This window comes from Phyllostomus hastatus, unplaced genomic scaffold, assembly GCF_019186645.2.
Source record: "Phyllostomus hastatus isolate PE091 unplaced genomic scaffold, TTU_PhHast_1.1 phas_scaffold_28, whole genome shotgun sequence".
NCBI classification, from domain to species: domain Eukaryota; kingdom Metazoa; phylum Chordata; class Mammalia; order Chiroptera; family Phyllostomidae; genus Phyllostomus; species Phyllostomus hastatus.
In genome coordinates, this window is record NW_025334022.1 from 5,000,136 (window position 1) to 5,014,510 (window position 14,375).

The 14,375-nt window shown below is 39.8% G+C and overlaps 1 protein-coding gene across 2 annotated transcripts in view; it reads left to right on the top strand.

The window, feature by feature from the left end:
* Positions 1-14,375, top strand: part of CHRDL1 (chordin like 1) — a 148,327-nt gene that overhangs the window by 84,799 nt on the left and 49,153 nt on the right. The window contains exons 5-6 of one of the 2 annotated variants that reach the window (XM_045817554.1): positions 6,168-6,313; positions 7,724-7,817. In XM_045817554.1, coding sequence (XP_045673510.1) covers positions 6,168-6,313; positions 7,724-7,817 — 240 coding nt within the window. The remainder of the gene's footprint in view (positions 1-6,167; positions 6,314-7,723; positions 7,818-14,375) is intronic. The other variant, XM_045817555.1, reaches the window with a different exon arrangement.

Below are 14,375 nucleotides of genomic sequence, written 5' to 3' on the forward strand. Positions count from 1 at the left end.
AGCAATTTTATTTTTCTTCTCCCTAGTTTTAACATAAAAATATAAAGTTGATGTAGGCAAATTGTATTCCTAAGTTGACTCTCCCAATAAGTAACTGTGTAGCATGGGCCAAAATTTGGGGGACATCAGTAAGCTCCATTTTCATAATTTTCCCACCACTCCATTAGGGATAGTAGACAAATGAAATAAGAATAAATGGGAAGATGTTAAATTTATTGTATGAAACTAGTGTTAAGCATAACAATAAGTGGCTTCTTTTTACTCTGTTTCATCTTCCTCTCTTTTGCTTTTTATCCATCTCCTATTGAGTAGATGAATAGACTCTAACATCAGGTTACTCTGAAGACCATTGCAAGAAAGACTCTCCAAGTCATGCTTCCACTGGACAGCCTCATCCTGTGGTTGTCTTGCTGTTGATCCCTTGGTGAGGTTCCAATTCAAAAATCAATTCACATTCCTTTGAGGCAAAATAATTTAAAACATTTTTTCTTTTGGTATTCTAAAGATCCAGCAGCTCCTGTAAGAATCATGGCAAATATTATTTTGTAGGTCATCCTAGTTTTCCTTTATTAAAAAATACTGAGGTTTGCTATAATTAGAACTCAGGGGGCAATGCTCCTGTTGTTTCCCCAGTGTATTTCATTCAGTCCTCCCAACTAGCTGCAGGTATCTGCCTGTGTGTATTTGTTGGCAAGAGCAGGAGTCATAGCCCAGACCAGAGGGTCCATTAGTATGAATTCAACACTTTTTTAGGAGCTAAGACTGCTTCTTCTTCAGCAAAATTAAGGGACTTCTTTTGTACCCTGTAAGAGGTCATTAATGAGTAGTTAACATCCAAGAGGTGGGTTGCTCAGAAATTGAAGCTAGATAAATTTATTTAGCAAAGCATAGAATTGAGTTAGTCACCAGAATCATTGAAGCCAAAGAAAGTGCAATATCAGTTTTCTAAGTACTTGATACTAAAGCATTCTAGAAGGATGAGACAGTTTTCATATTCCATTGGTTTTGGTTTTTAAATTATGATCCCTTCCTTATTACAGGTTTGATGTGATTGGCATCATCCTTGATAGTGGCTAAGAGGGAAGATTCCAGAATCAGTCAGACATCAATTCAGATCATGGCACTGCCAATTACAAGTTGTGTGACTTGGGGCAAGTCATTTAATTTCATAAGCCTTAGATTTCTCATCAGCAAAATGGGATAATCATAATCATAATGTCTATATAAAACATTGTTAGTAGAGGCAATAAAATAACATTTGGAAATCCACTCACCATTGTGCCTTGCATATTAATTAAGGCTCAATAAGTGTTACCTATTAAATTAATATTTTATTGTTATTATTAGCCATTAACATTTTTACCTATGTCCTGAGCATAATTCCATTCTATATTTTTAACAGTTATATTGAGGTATAATTTGCCCATAAAATGAACTCATTTTCACTATAATTTTGACTAATGGAAAAGAAAGGATGGTTTAACTCTCAAAACCTCCTGTTACAGAAACACAATTCCCCTGGTTTCTTTTCTTTCATATCCCAAAGCAGGCATTTTCTGAGCTCTGCTTGTATCTATTATTAATCTGCACATCAATGATTAGTTTAATCTGCATGCTTGTTCACTGTTGTTTGGGGGGGATGTATGTGTATGTGTGTATTTGCATGTGTATGCATCATGCACTTTAAGAAAGCCCAGCAAAAAGACTTCTTGAGGTCATTTACTTAGAGTCAACTCACCAAGTGCATTGATTTTTTGCTACATGACAGTCCTGCACTAGACTCCATGGAGAAAAGAGACATATAAGGCAGAGTCCCAGTTCTCAAAAAGTAATACATACACATGTACACATATGTTGATAGAAAGATATGATAGATAGATAGATAGATAGAGAGAGAGAGAGATACATACATACATACATACATAGAAAGGTAGGTAGGTTCAGGAGACCAGATTTCAATTCCTTTTTTATCACTCAATACTTTGATGACTTCAGATAAGGCTCTCAACCTCAGAAACTTGTTACCCTCAAATTTAAAAATGAGGATAAGAATCTGCCTTACTTTATTGACAAGGTTGTTATGAGGCTCCACTGTATGTGAAATCTTTGTGTAAGTTGTTGGCTAGGTGACTGTAATTGACAAGTATGAGTTACAGTAATATTCAAGTGCCAAACTGTGTGCTTCAAACATCAGATGCCTTGAAAGATCCTGATTGTGGGCTGGAGCTATTAGGGAATACTTCATGGAGGAAAAGTAACATTTGCTGACCCTTCAGAATTAGATAGGACTTCAATAGGTGGAAAGAGTGGGAGGCAGGGTGTAATCTTAGTGGAGGGATTAAAAATAGCCAAAGACTCCAGAGGCTAGAACAAGCACCCAAGCAGATACCAATTGATATAAAACATGGGAGAGGGTAAAATTACCAGGGTAATTAGATAGTTCTTCCTCTCAAAGGACTCCCTCTTTCTAGGCAAGTTAATACCTTATTTTTATTTTTAAATTATGTTTTATTGATTATGATGTTACAGTTGTCCTGATTTCTCCCCCTTTGCCCCTCTCTACCCAGCACTCCCCACTCCCTCAGGCAATCCCTCCACCATCATTATGTCCATGGGTCATGCATATAAATTCTTTGGCTACTCCATTTCCTACACTATACTTTACATCCCAATGGCTATTCTGTGATTACCTATTTGCACTTCTTTTTTAAAATTTTTTTGTAATTTCTTAAAAATATTTTATTTTATTTTTTACAGAGGGGAAGGTAGGGAAAAAGAGAGGGAGAGAAACATCAATGTGTAATTGTCTCTTGCATGTCCTCTACTGGAAACTGGTCCACAACCCAGGCATGTGCCCTAGACTGGGAATTGAACCAGTGACCCTTTGGTTCATAGGCGGGCACTCAATCCACTGAGCCACACCAGCTAGGGCTTTAGTTCATTTTCTTTTTATAAAGATTTTATTTATTTATTTTTAGAGACAGGGAAAGGGAAGGAGAAAGAAAGGGAGAGAAACATCAATGGATGGTTGCCTGTTGCATACCCCACACTGAGGACCTGGCCCACAATCCAGGCATGTGCCCTGACCAGGAATCAAACCAGCCACACTTTGGTTCACAGGCCTGCACTCAGTCCACTGAACTGTACCAGCTAGGGCTGAACTTCTTAATCCCCTCACCTCTTCAACCATTCACCCACACTCCCCTCCCATCTGGAACCATCAAAACATTCTCCATATCCATGATTCTGTCTCTGTTCTTCTTGTTTGCTTTGTTCATTTTTTAGATTCAATTGTTGACAGATTTGTATTTATTTCCATTTTATTGTTCAAAGTTTTTATATTCTTCATTTTCTTAAATACATCCCTTTAACATTTCATATAATAATGGTTTGGTGATGATGAACTCCCTTAGCTTTTTCTTGTGTTGGAAGGTCTTTATTTGCTCTTCAATTCTAAATGATAGCTTACTGGGTAGAACAATCTTTGCCATAGGTCTCTGCTTTTTGTGACTTTGAATATTTCTTGCCAATGGCTTCTAGCATGCAAAGTTTCTTTTAAGCAATCAGCTGACTGTCTTATGGGAAATTCCCTGTAGGTAACTTCTTTTCACTTGCTGCTTTATCTTTAAGCTTTGGCATTTTAATTATGATGTGCCTTGGAATGGACCTATTTGCAACCATCTTGTTTGGGACTCTCTGTACTTCCTGGACTTGCATGTCTATTTCCTTCAGCAAGTTAAGGCAGTTTTCTTTCATTATTTTTTGAAATAGATTTCCAATTTCTTGCTCTTTCTCTTCTCATTCTGGAACCCCTATGATGTGAATGTTGGATTGCCTGAAGTTGTCTCAGAGGCTCCTTACACTATCCTCATTATTTTTGGATTCTTTCTTCTTCATACTGTTCTGATTGGTTATTTTTGCTTCCTGATGTTCCAATTCTCTGATCTGATTCTTGGCTTCATCCACTGTAGTGTTCTTTCCCTGTAAGAACAGAGAAAAATATAGCCTTCTTTCCTGACTGGATCTTTTCTATGTAGCTGAGGTCCTCACTAAGTTCCTTGAGCACCCTTATAACTGTGTTTTGAATTTTGCATCTGATAGATTGCTTTCTCCATTTCATTTAGCTCTTTTTCTGGAGTTTTGATCTGTTCTTTCATTTGGGCCATGTTTCTTTGTCTCCCCATTGACATCCTCCCTGTGTTTGTTTCTATGTATTAGGTAAAGCTGCTTTGACCCTGTGTCTTGGTACTGTGGCCTAATGTAGTAGGTGTCCTATAGGTTTCAGTGGCACAGCCGCCTCTATCACCCAAGCTGGGTACTTGAGATGCACCCTTTGTGTGGACTGAGTACACCCTCCTCTTGTAGTTGGGCCTTGCTTTTGACAGGTCAGGGGGAGGGATTTACTCAGGCCAGTCAGCTGCAAGGATTGACTGTGACCACTGACCATCAACCTCTACCCTCCAGGGAAAATAAGCTGTGCAGGGGCGGGGTGGTGGTGCTCCAACGTGGTCTGTAGCTGTGCACTGGGTGCACAGGCTCTGGGATTCCTGGGTGGCACAAGGCAAGGTCAGCCCACACCTGTGTTTTGCCCGGGGCCACTCTGCCTGAGCTATAAAGCAATCTGAGATGGCTGCTACTTGTGCTGGGCTTAGAGATTCCCAGGTGAAGCTGATCCTGAATCTAGGCTGGCTGTTGTTAGTGCCAGGCTTGGGACTTGCTGAGGCCAGCTGTGGCTTGTTTGAGAGGATTTACAAAGTTGTGCAGTATGAGCTAAGACCAGCCATTCATATGGAAAAGCAGCTTGGATGGGCCAGCAAGTTGGCTGGGGTTTGATTTCTGGGGATCTCTAAGGCAGGTCAAACAGTGTTAGCCAGGTTGATGGAGTCTCAGATATTGTTCCAGCCTGCCAGCTCTGTGGAGGTAGGGTTTAGAAAAGGGACAATGGCCTCTGCTCACCTGTTGGCAGACATTTCAGTTTCTTCCTGTATGTCACTGGTGCCTTTCAAGCTGCTACTCCAGTGGTGGAGCTTAGAGAGAGTGAGTCTGAGTAGGTGAGTCTGTGTGTGGGTTCTTTAAGAGGAGCTGCTTGGGGGTTTCAGCAGTGTCTTCCACTGACTCAATCCCTGCTGGGTTTTGCAGCTAGAAGTTGTGGGGACTTATCTTCCTGGCATTGGAACTCTGGGCTGAGGCTCCTGGTGTGGGGCTGGGACCTCCTCTCTCCTGAGATATCCTTCCTGAATTTTTATCTAACACACATGGATGAGGGACCATCCATTTTGCATCTGCATTCCTCTTACCAGTCTGGATGGATGTGGTTTCCTTAAATCTATAGTTGTCAGAGTTCCATTCTACTTGATTTCTGGTGGTTCTGAGTGATGGTTGTTCCATATTTTATTTGTAATTTTGATGTGGTTGTGCAAAAAGGTGAGCCATGTCTGCCTATGCCACCATCTTTACCAAAAGATCAATACCTTATTTTTTTTAGGTCTGTTATTTCCATCAAGACAGGGTTCCTAGCCCTGGCTGGCATAGCTCAGTGGATTGAGCACGGACTGGGAACCAAAGTGTCCCAGGTTCGATTCCCAGCAGGGTACATGCCTGGGTTGCAGGCCATAACCCCCAGCAACCACACATTGATGTTTCTCTCTCTCTCTCTGTCTATCTCCCTCCCTTCCCCTCTAAAAATAAAAACAAAATCTTAAAAAAAAAGACAGGGTTCCTGTCCTCCTTATCTGATCTCTCTCTAGTGCCTATCATAGAGAGTAGTTGCTCAAGAAATTATTAAAAAATGAAATAATGGATGATGATCATATCAGTTGCTATTCTTGTCTGACTGCTTTAATATAGGCGTACCTCAGAGATATTGCAAGATTGGTTCTAGACCACTCAAAAAAGCAAGTGTCACAATGAAGCAAGTCATCATATTTGTGTAGGTTGAGGTCTTGCCTTACTTTGTAAAAAATGGAACATTTATGAAGTGCAATAAAGTGAGGTGCAGTAAAGTGAGGTGCAATAAAGAAAGGCATATCTGTATTTTTTCATCAGCCACTGAATGGGTGGGACTCTTTTAACTCCCTCTATGTGGTATAGCCCACCTGCAGTTGGGATTTATGAAATTCTTTGCAGTGATGCCAATACTTGTTATGGTTTTCTCCACCCTGTCCCAGAAGACTCCTTACCCCCAGTGAACAATAAAGTGACCAGCAAGTCATGCGAGTACAATGGGACCATTTACCAACATGGTGAGCTGTTCATGGCTGAAGGACTCTTTCCGAACCAGCAACCCAATCAATGTACCCAATGCAGCTGTTCGGTAAGATGTATCTTACTGTCTCTGTTAACCCCTAACCAAATGAGAGAGCATATTCTGTGTTTATACCTTTTTTGAGTCTACACTCTAGGGTGTTAGAATGGAAGATGAAGTACATTTAAGTAATAAGCATACCTGCCAGCCCAGAATCCCTGATTTCATTAACCCTGAATAACTCTGTTGAAGAGCTCAGACCCAGTCATATCCCATTCTTAGAGCTTTAGGACTGGTTAAATGGACAGAGATGAACTAGTGGTCTTGGTATGCACTCCTTTTAACAATAATTATACCACTAAAGTCTTAATTTGAAGGACTCAATTATTTGAAGTTTTGGGAATGCTATGGGTGAAAAAAACACAGGCCCAATGCAATTCCAAAGAAAATGAGGTGTCTCTTGGTTTCATCACTGAAGCATTCTACTAACCAGTTCATCTCTGGTGTCCTGCAATGAGAACTCTCCTGAGAACACATGACTGATCCTATGATATTGTCAAAAGAATGTGTATACTTTAGGGACAAAGTATGCTGATTATATCTTCATCTAATTGTGCAGTCCAGTAAATGAAATAGGCAGAACCAGAAAATGGAGTAAAATGTGTATTTAAACTGATATGTGAGAGAATGAAGTTAGTTGTAGAAACAACTGTTTCTTTCTCTAAGGGGCATTAAACTCTGGATTTCCTAGGGAAGTTATAGACTCTCTTCACATAGGGATTTTTTTTTAGTAAAAATATAGTAGTATCTCAGTAGTTTGGGATAATTTGGTTGTGGCCTTGCCTTCTTACCCTTTCAGAAACCTGTCTAGCACCAGAATTATATGGTTTTAAGAACTAATAACAATGCTTAAGGAATAATATTTGTAAAATAGGACTTTAGGAAATGGAGATTATGCAAAGACACACATGACAGCAAGTAAATTTGATCCTCTTCTCTGCTTCTTGCTGGACTGAGCTGCCAATTCAGATAATTTGTATAGTTTGTATTACCCCAGAGAGCTCATCTCCTGGGTGTGGAAGGGATATTCTAGTGATAATTACGAAAGGTGGCTATCATGCAAATCTATTTTCTGCAATCCCCAACATCCAGCTGAGGGGTGATGGGGACCAAGGGTTATAATGAACAGAGAAGAGAGGAACATGACTGTATTTGTTGATTTGGTGGCCCACAACAGGCCTTACACTCATGACTTTGTGCCACTTTAGACCAGGATGCATAATGAGGGTTGCCAACTCTTCTGTGACTTAGTCTCTGGCATGGAAAAATAGTAAATAGAAGAAAATAATGCCTAATAAAATTTAGAAAGTACCTAGAACCAACCAACTGTGGGAATGGACACACCATGTTTTGAGCTTCTTCTCATCCCAGGTACCTAGATGAGTCTCCTTGTGATCTTATTCTCTTTCTTCTTGGCAGGAGGGGAATGTGTACTGTGGTCTCAAGACTTGTCCCAAGTTAAACTGTGCATTCCCTGTGTCTGTTCCGGATTCCTGCTGCCAGGTATGCAGAGGTATGTATCCCACATCCCAAGACCTGTGGTGATGTCACTCTGACTAGCAAGACTTAAAAGAGAGGAAAATACCTGCTCAGTATCCTAGGGAAAGTGACTTTTCTGTGGTAGCCTTAGTTTCTAGGGATGTTTTCATACACAAAGAGAAAGAAAATAAAATCACTAATTTTAAGAGCCACCATTTGAAAGAAACTATGCAGAATTGTGGCAAGAGACACACGAGTCATGGCTGAAGGACTCTTCCAGAACTGGCAACCCTATCAATGAACCCTATCAATGAACAGTGCAGCTGTTCAGTTAAGACATTACATTTGGTGATTTGGACGCCCTCCAAATCACCCTCTACTGTGAAATTGAGTGTCTTTGTCTCTTTCTCCTTAATCCCTTTTAGCTTGGCCCTATCTTATTGTATTATAAAACACAGACTATTTACCTGCACAGCCTTAAAAGATACAATGGGCCTTGCAAAACATTGACATGACCATTTTGAACACTGTGCAAGGAAAATTTATGTATATTCTTAAAAGTCCCATTGTAGGATGGTGACAAACTCAATAAAATCCATACGTAAGGCATCATTTTTTTCAATGGAATTGTCATCTACAATGGAATTGTCATTTTCTCAAGCCAGTTTTTTCTTCTTTGGGTTCTATTTATTTGATATTGTATGGCACCACTTTTTTTCTAAGTTCCTAAGATCAAATATAATAACCATTAGTTTCTCCTTTACTGAGTCTTCTCAAATTACCAAATCTATTAGCAATCTTCTATATCCCTCCCTTTTCCTGCTTTCCCTGTGGCAGTATCCTAGTTTTGTTTTCTTTCCTTCCATTCAACCAACATTTTTATTGAGCATCTATTGTATGTTCAGCATTGTGTTAGAAGCTGGATACATATTAGTGAATACAGCAGACATACAGAGCATATGCCAGACTCTATAGCAAGCATCTTTATATGAATTACAAAAGGGATCCCCTTGCTTAAGATACTTTGCTACCATTTGCCAGAAAATCCTTGTGAATACACTCCCTAGCTTTGGCATCCTTGTGGAGCACACAATCTATACAAACATATTTGGCATATATAGCAGCAAAGATACATTCTTTGTTCTTGTGTAACTCACATTTTACCAGAGAGGACAAAGAACAACAACAACAAAACAAACAAACAAATAAGAAAACAAATATCTAAATATAAACAGTACAAGTATAGTTGGTTCTCTGTATTTGTGGGTTACACATTTGTGGATTCAACCAATTACAGTTTGAAATATTTAGAAAAGAAAACGCAAAAAGTTTCCCAAAGGAAAACTTAAATTTACCATGTGCTGAGCACCATGCTGAACCTATGTGAATGAAGTGATATATAGGCATACCCCACTGTAGCATATATGTAAGTATGGGTTATATGCAAATACTATACCATTTTATATGAGGGATCTCAGCATTCTCAGATTTTGGTAACTACAGGGGGTATCCTGAACCAATCCTCCAGGGATACCAAGGGCCACTGTACTATAAAGGAAATAAAGGACTGATAGGAAATAAAAGATGAAAGCATTTAGGCTGAGTGATTGGAAAGGGCTATCTGAGATAACATTTAATCTCAGACTTGAAAGAGGAAAAGGAGCCATCCATGCAAAGATCCTGGGGGTAGAGAATTCGAGGCAGAAAGAAAGGCAAGTTCAAAGGAAGAGAGGAGTTTAGAGTATTCAAGTAATTTAAGGATCAGTGTAGCTGCAATATAATGTTTGTGGTCAAAATTAGCAGGAGATGAGGCTTGAGAGGTGAACAGGAATCAGACCATGTGGGATATTTAAGGCCATGAGAAAGGAGTTTTGATTTCAGTTTTTAAGTGCATTGGGAAGCCATTGGAAGATTGTACACAGGGGCATGACATGGTCCAGTTGATGTCTCTCAAAATCTTAATAGCTGTTGTGTCCAGACTAGATTGGAAGGAGGCAATAAAGCAAGAGGAGAAACCAGAAAGGTGTCTCAATAGTGTGGAAGGGAGTGTGTCTGCTCTAGGGACATAGTGTAAAGCAATGGTTCAGATGGAGCCTCTGGAGCTAGGCTGCCTCAGTTCTCATCCCAGACCTTCTATTTTCTGTCTGGGTGATTATGTGCAATGTACCCAGGATTTTTTTAACAATCTTTAAAGTGAGTATAATGTTAACACCTACCTCCAAATGGTTGTGAGGTTTAAATGAGATAATGCAGAAAGAGGACCAAGCATGGTATCATGCATATAATAAGGATTCTGTTGCCAAAAAATGGACAAATTTAAAATATATTTAGGACATTGGTTCTCAATTACATGTGTAGATTGGAATTACCTTAGTAAATTTATGTCCAGACAAGGGGTGGGTGTGACAAAGGTTATTCCAGTGTGTAGCCAAGTTTGAGAACCACTGAGAGGTAAAAAAAATTATAAGATTTGTGGGTAGGGAATGAATATACATTACCGACAGCTTAATTTTCCCAAAAGATAGCCTTAACCATGATACACCCCTGCTTAAAAGTCCTTATGCTGACACATACTCTGAACTATATGCCAAACACAATTTTATGCACTTTACCAATATGAACTTATTTAATCCCATGATCTACATTTTATAGATAATGAAACTGAACCAGAAAGGGGTTATAACCTTGTCCAATGCCACATATATAGTTATTACAATATTATTCACTGTATTTCCTATGCTGTACTTTATATTCCCATGACCATTTTATAACTACCAATTTGCAATTCTCAACCCCTTCACCTATTTCACTATGTATGGTGCCACGTAAGTACTGGAAGTATTGGGCAGAACACTTTGTAAAGTATGATTATCTAACCACTATGCTGTACACCTGAAACTAATACAAACTAATGTTGAATGTAAACTATAAATAAAAAATAAAATTAAAAAGACTTATCCAGGATCATATAGCTAGTGAATCAAGGAGCAAAATTTGAACCCTCACAGTCTGGATTCAGGTTTCAGCATCTTAACCAATCCAGTGTGCCACTGAGAGGAATAGCTCCCTGTTGACAGTAGAACACAAGTCAACCCCCTGCTCCCACAGTGAAGTCCTTTTGAACTCTAGCTCAACTTACTTTTATAGGCTCACGTTCTTCCATTCATGCATCTCAGGTTCCACTTATGTTGTTTCTGTTCTCTCTTACCTTTGTACCTTTATTCTCTCTTCCACTCCTCAATATTTTTCAAACTTTAGTGTGCTTCAGAGTCATCTAAAAAACTTGTTGAAATTCAGATCCACAATTGAAGAGATTCTAATTCTGTGGCCTTGAAGTGGGGAACCAGGATGTGCATTTTAACAGGACACGTGTTCATTCTGATGCACGTGTTCCATAGACTACTGCTTTCAGAAACCATTCCTGAGATTAAGTAGATGACTGAATTGGTTTACATCTTAGTTTAGTGCACTTAAATTGAGACTATTAGAAGTCTGAGAGACATCTAGTCAAGATGACAGCGTAAGCAGACATGGCTCACCTTTTTGCACAACCACATCAAAATTACAAATAAAATATGGAACAACCATCACTCAGAACCACCAGAAATCAAGTAGAATGGAACTCTGACAACTATAGATTTAAGGAAACCACATCCATCCAGACTGGTAAGAGGAATGCAGATGCAAAATGGATGGTCCCTCATCCATGTGTGTTAGATAAAAATTCAGGAAGGATATCTCAGGAGAGAGGAGGTCCCAGCCCCACACCAGGAGCCTCAGCCCAGAGTTCCAATGCCAGGAAGATAAGTCCCCACAACTTCTAGCTGCAAAACCCAGCAGGGATTGAGTCAGTGGAAGACACTGCTGAAACCCCAAGCAGCTCCTCTTAAAGAACCCACACACAGACTCACCTACTCAGACTCACTCTCTCTAAGCTCCACCACTGGAGTAGCAGCTTGAAAGGCACCAGTGACATACAGGAAGAAACTGAAATGTCTGCCAACAGGTGAGCAGAGGCCATTGTCCCTTTTCTAAACCCTACCTCCACAGAGCTGGCAGGCTGGAACAATATCTGAGACTCCATCAACCTGGCTAACACTGTTTGACCTGCCTTAGAGATCCCCAGAAATCAAACCCCAGCCAACTTGCTGGCCCATCCAAGCTGCTTTTCCATATGAATGGCTGGTCTTAGCTCATACTGCACAACTTTGTAAATCCTCTCAAACAAGCCACAGCTGGCCTCAGCAAGTCCCAAGCCTGGCACTAACAACAGCCAGCCTAGATTCAGGATCAGCTTCACCTGGGAATCTCTAAGCCCAGCACAAGTAGCAGCCATCTCAGATTGCTTTATAGCTCAGGCAGAGTGGCCCCGGGCAAAACACAGGTGTGGGCTGACCTTGCCTTGTGCCACCCAGGAATCCCAGAGCCTGTGCACCCAGTGCACAGCTACAGACCACGTTGGAGCACCACCACCCCGCCCCTGCACAGCTTATTTTCCCTGGAGGGTAGAGGTTGATGGTCAGTGGTCACAGTCAATCCTTGCAGCTGACTGGCCTGAGTAAATCCCTCCCCCTGACCTGTCAAAAGCAAGGCCCAACTACAAGAGGAGGGTGTACTCAGTCCACACAAAGGGTGCATCTCAAGTACCCAGCTTGGGTGATAGAGGCGGCTGTGCCACTGAAACCTATAGGACACCTACTACATTAGGCCACAGTACCAAGACACAGGGTCAAAGCAGCTTTACCTAATACATAGAAACAAACACAGGGAGGATGTCAATGGGGAGACAAAGAAACATGGCCCAAATGAAAGAACAGATCAAAACTCCAGAAAAAGAGCTAAATGAAATGGAGAAAGCAATCTATCAGATGCAAAATTCAAAACACAGTTATAAGGGTGCTCAAGGAACTTAGTGAGGACCTCAGCTACATAGAAAAGATCCAGTCAGGAAAGAAGGCTATATTTTTCTCTGTTCTTACAGGGAAAGAACACTACAGTGGATGAAGCCAAGAATCAGATCAATATTTGGAAATAAGGAAGAAAAAAGAAAGATCATACAGCATGATCAGGTGGGATTTATACCAGGGATGCAAGGATGATACAATATTTGCAAATCAATAAATGTAATGCATAACATAAACAAAAGGAAAGACAAATATCACATGATCATATCAATAGATGCAGAAAGAGCATTTGATAAGGTATAGAACCCATTTATGATAAAAACACTGAACAAAGTCAGAATAGAGAGAGCATTCCTCTATATTTGAGAGACCTACAGCCAACATCATACTCAATGGACAAAAACTAAAAGCTTTCCCACAAAGATCAGGAACAAGAGAAGGATGTCCACTTTCACCACTTCTGTTCAACATAGTGTTGGAAGTCCTAGCCACAGCAGTCAGACAAGAAAAATAAACAAAAGGTATCCAAATTGGAAAGGAGGAAGCAAAACTGTCATTGTTTGCACATGACATAATAGTGTACATAGAAAATCCTATAGACTCGGACAAAAAGCTACTTGACCTAATAAGTGAATTTGGCAAAACAGCCAGTTACAAAGTCAATATCCAGAAATCAATGGCATGTTTGTATACCAACAAGGAAATATCAGAAAGAGAAATCAAAAATACAATCCCATTTGATATAGCAACACAAGAAACAAAGTACTTAGGAATAAACCTAACCAAGGAGGTAAAAGACCTGTACTCAGAAAACTACACAAGTCTGAAGAAAGAAATTGAGGAAGACACAAACAAATGGAAGCACGTACCATGCTCATGGGTTGGAAGAATTAACACCATCCAGGTGACCATACTACCCAAAGCAATTTATACATTCAACACAATACCAATTAAAGTACCAATGGCATATTTCACAGATATAGAACAAACATTTAAAAAATGTATATGGAACCATAAATGATCCTAAATAGCTACAGCAATTTTGAGAAAGAAGAACAAAGAAGGAGGGATCACAATACCTGATATCAAACTGTATTACAAGGCCACTTAATCAAAACACCATGGTACTAGCATAAGAACAGACACATAGACCAATGGAACAGAATAGAGAGCCCAGAAATAAACCCAAGTCTCTATGGTCAATTAGTATTCAACAAAGGGGGAAGAAGCATAAAATGGAGTAAAAATAGCCTCTCTGACAAATGGTGTTGGGAGATCTGGACAGCTACATGCAAAAAAATGATACTCGATCACTAACTGACACCATAAACAAAAATACATTTAAAGTGGATAAAAGATGTAAATATAAGTCATGACACCATAGAAGTCCTAGAGGAAAACATCAACAGAAAATCTCAGACATTCATGCAGCAATGTCTTTACCAATGTGACCCCTAAAGCAAGGGAAATCAAGGTAAGAATAAATAAATGGGACTGCATCAAATTAAAAGGCTTCTGCATGGCTAAAGAAAACAGCATTAAAATGAAAAGAGAACCAACTATATGGGAAAACATATTTGCCAATGATACCTCGGAGAAGGGTTTCATCTCCAAAATATATAAAGAACTCACACGACTCCACTCCAGGAAGATAAACAACCGAATTTTAAAATGGGCAAAGGATGAAC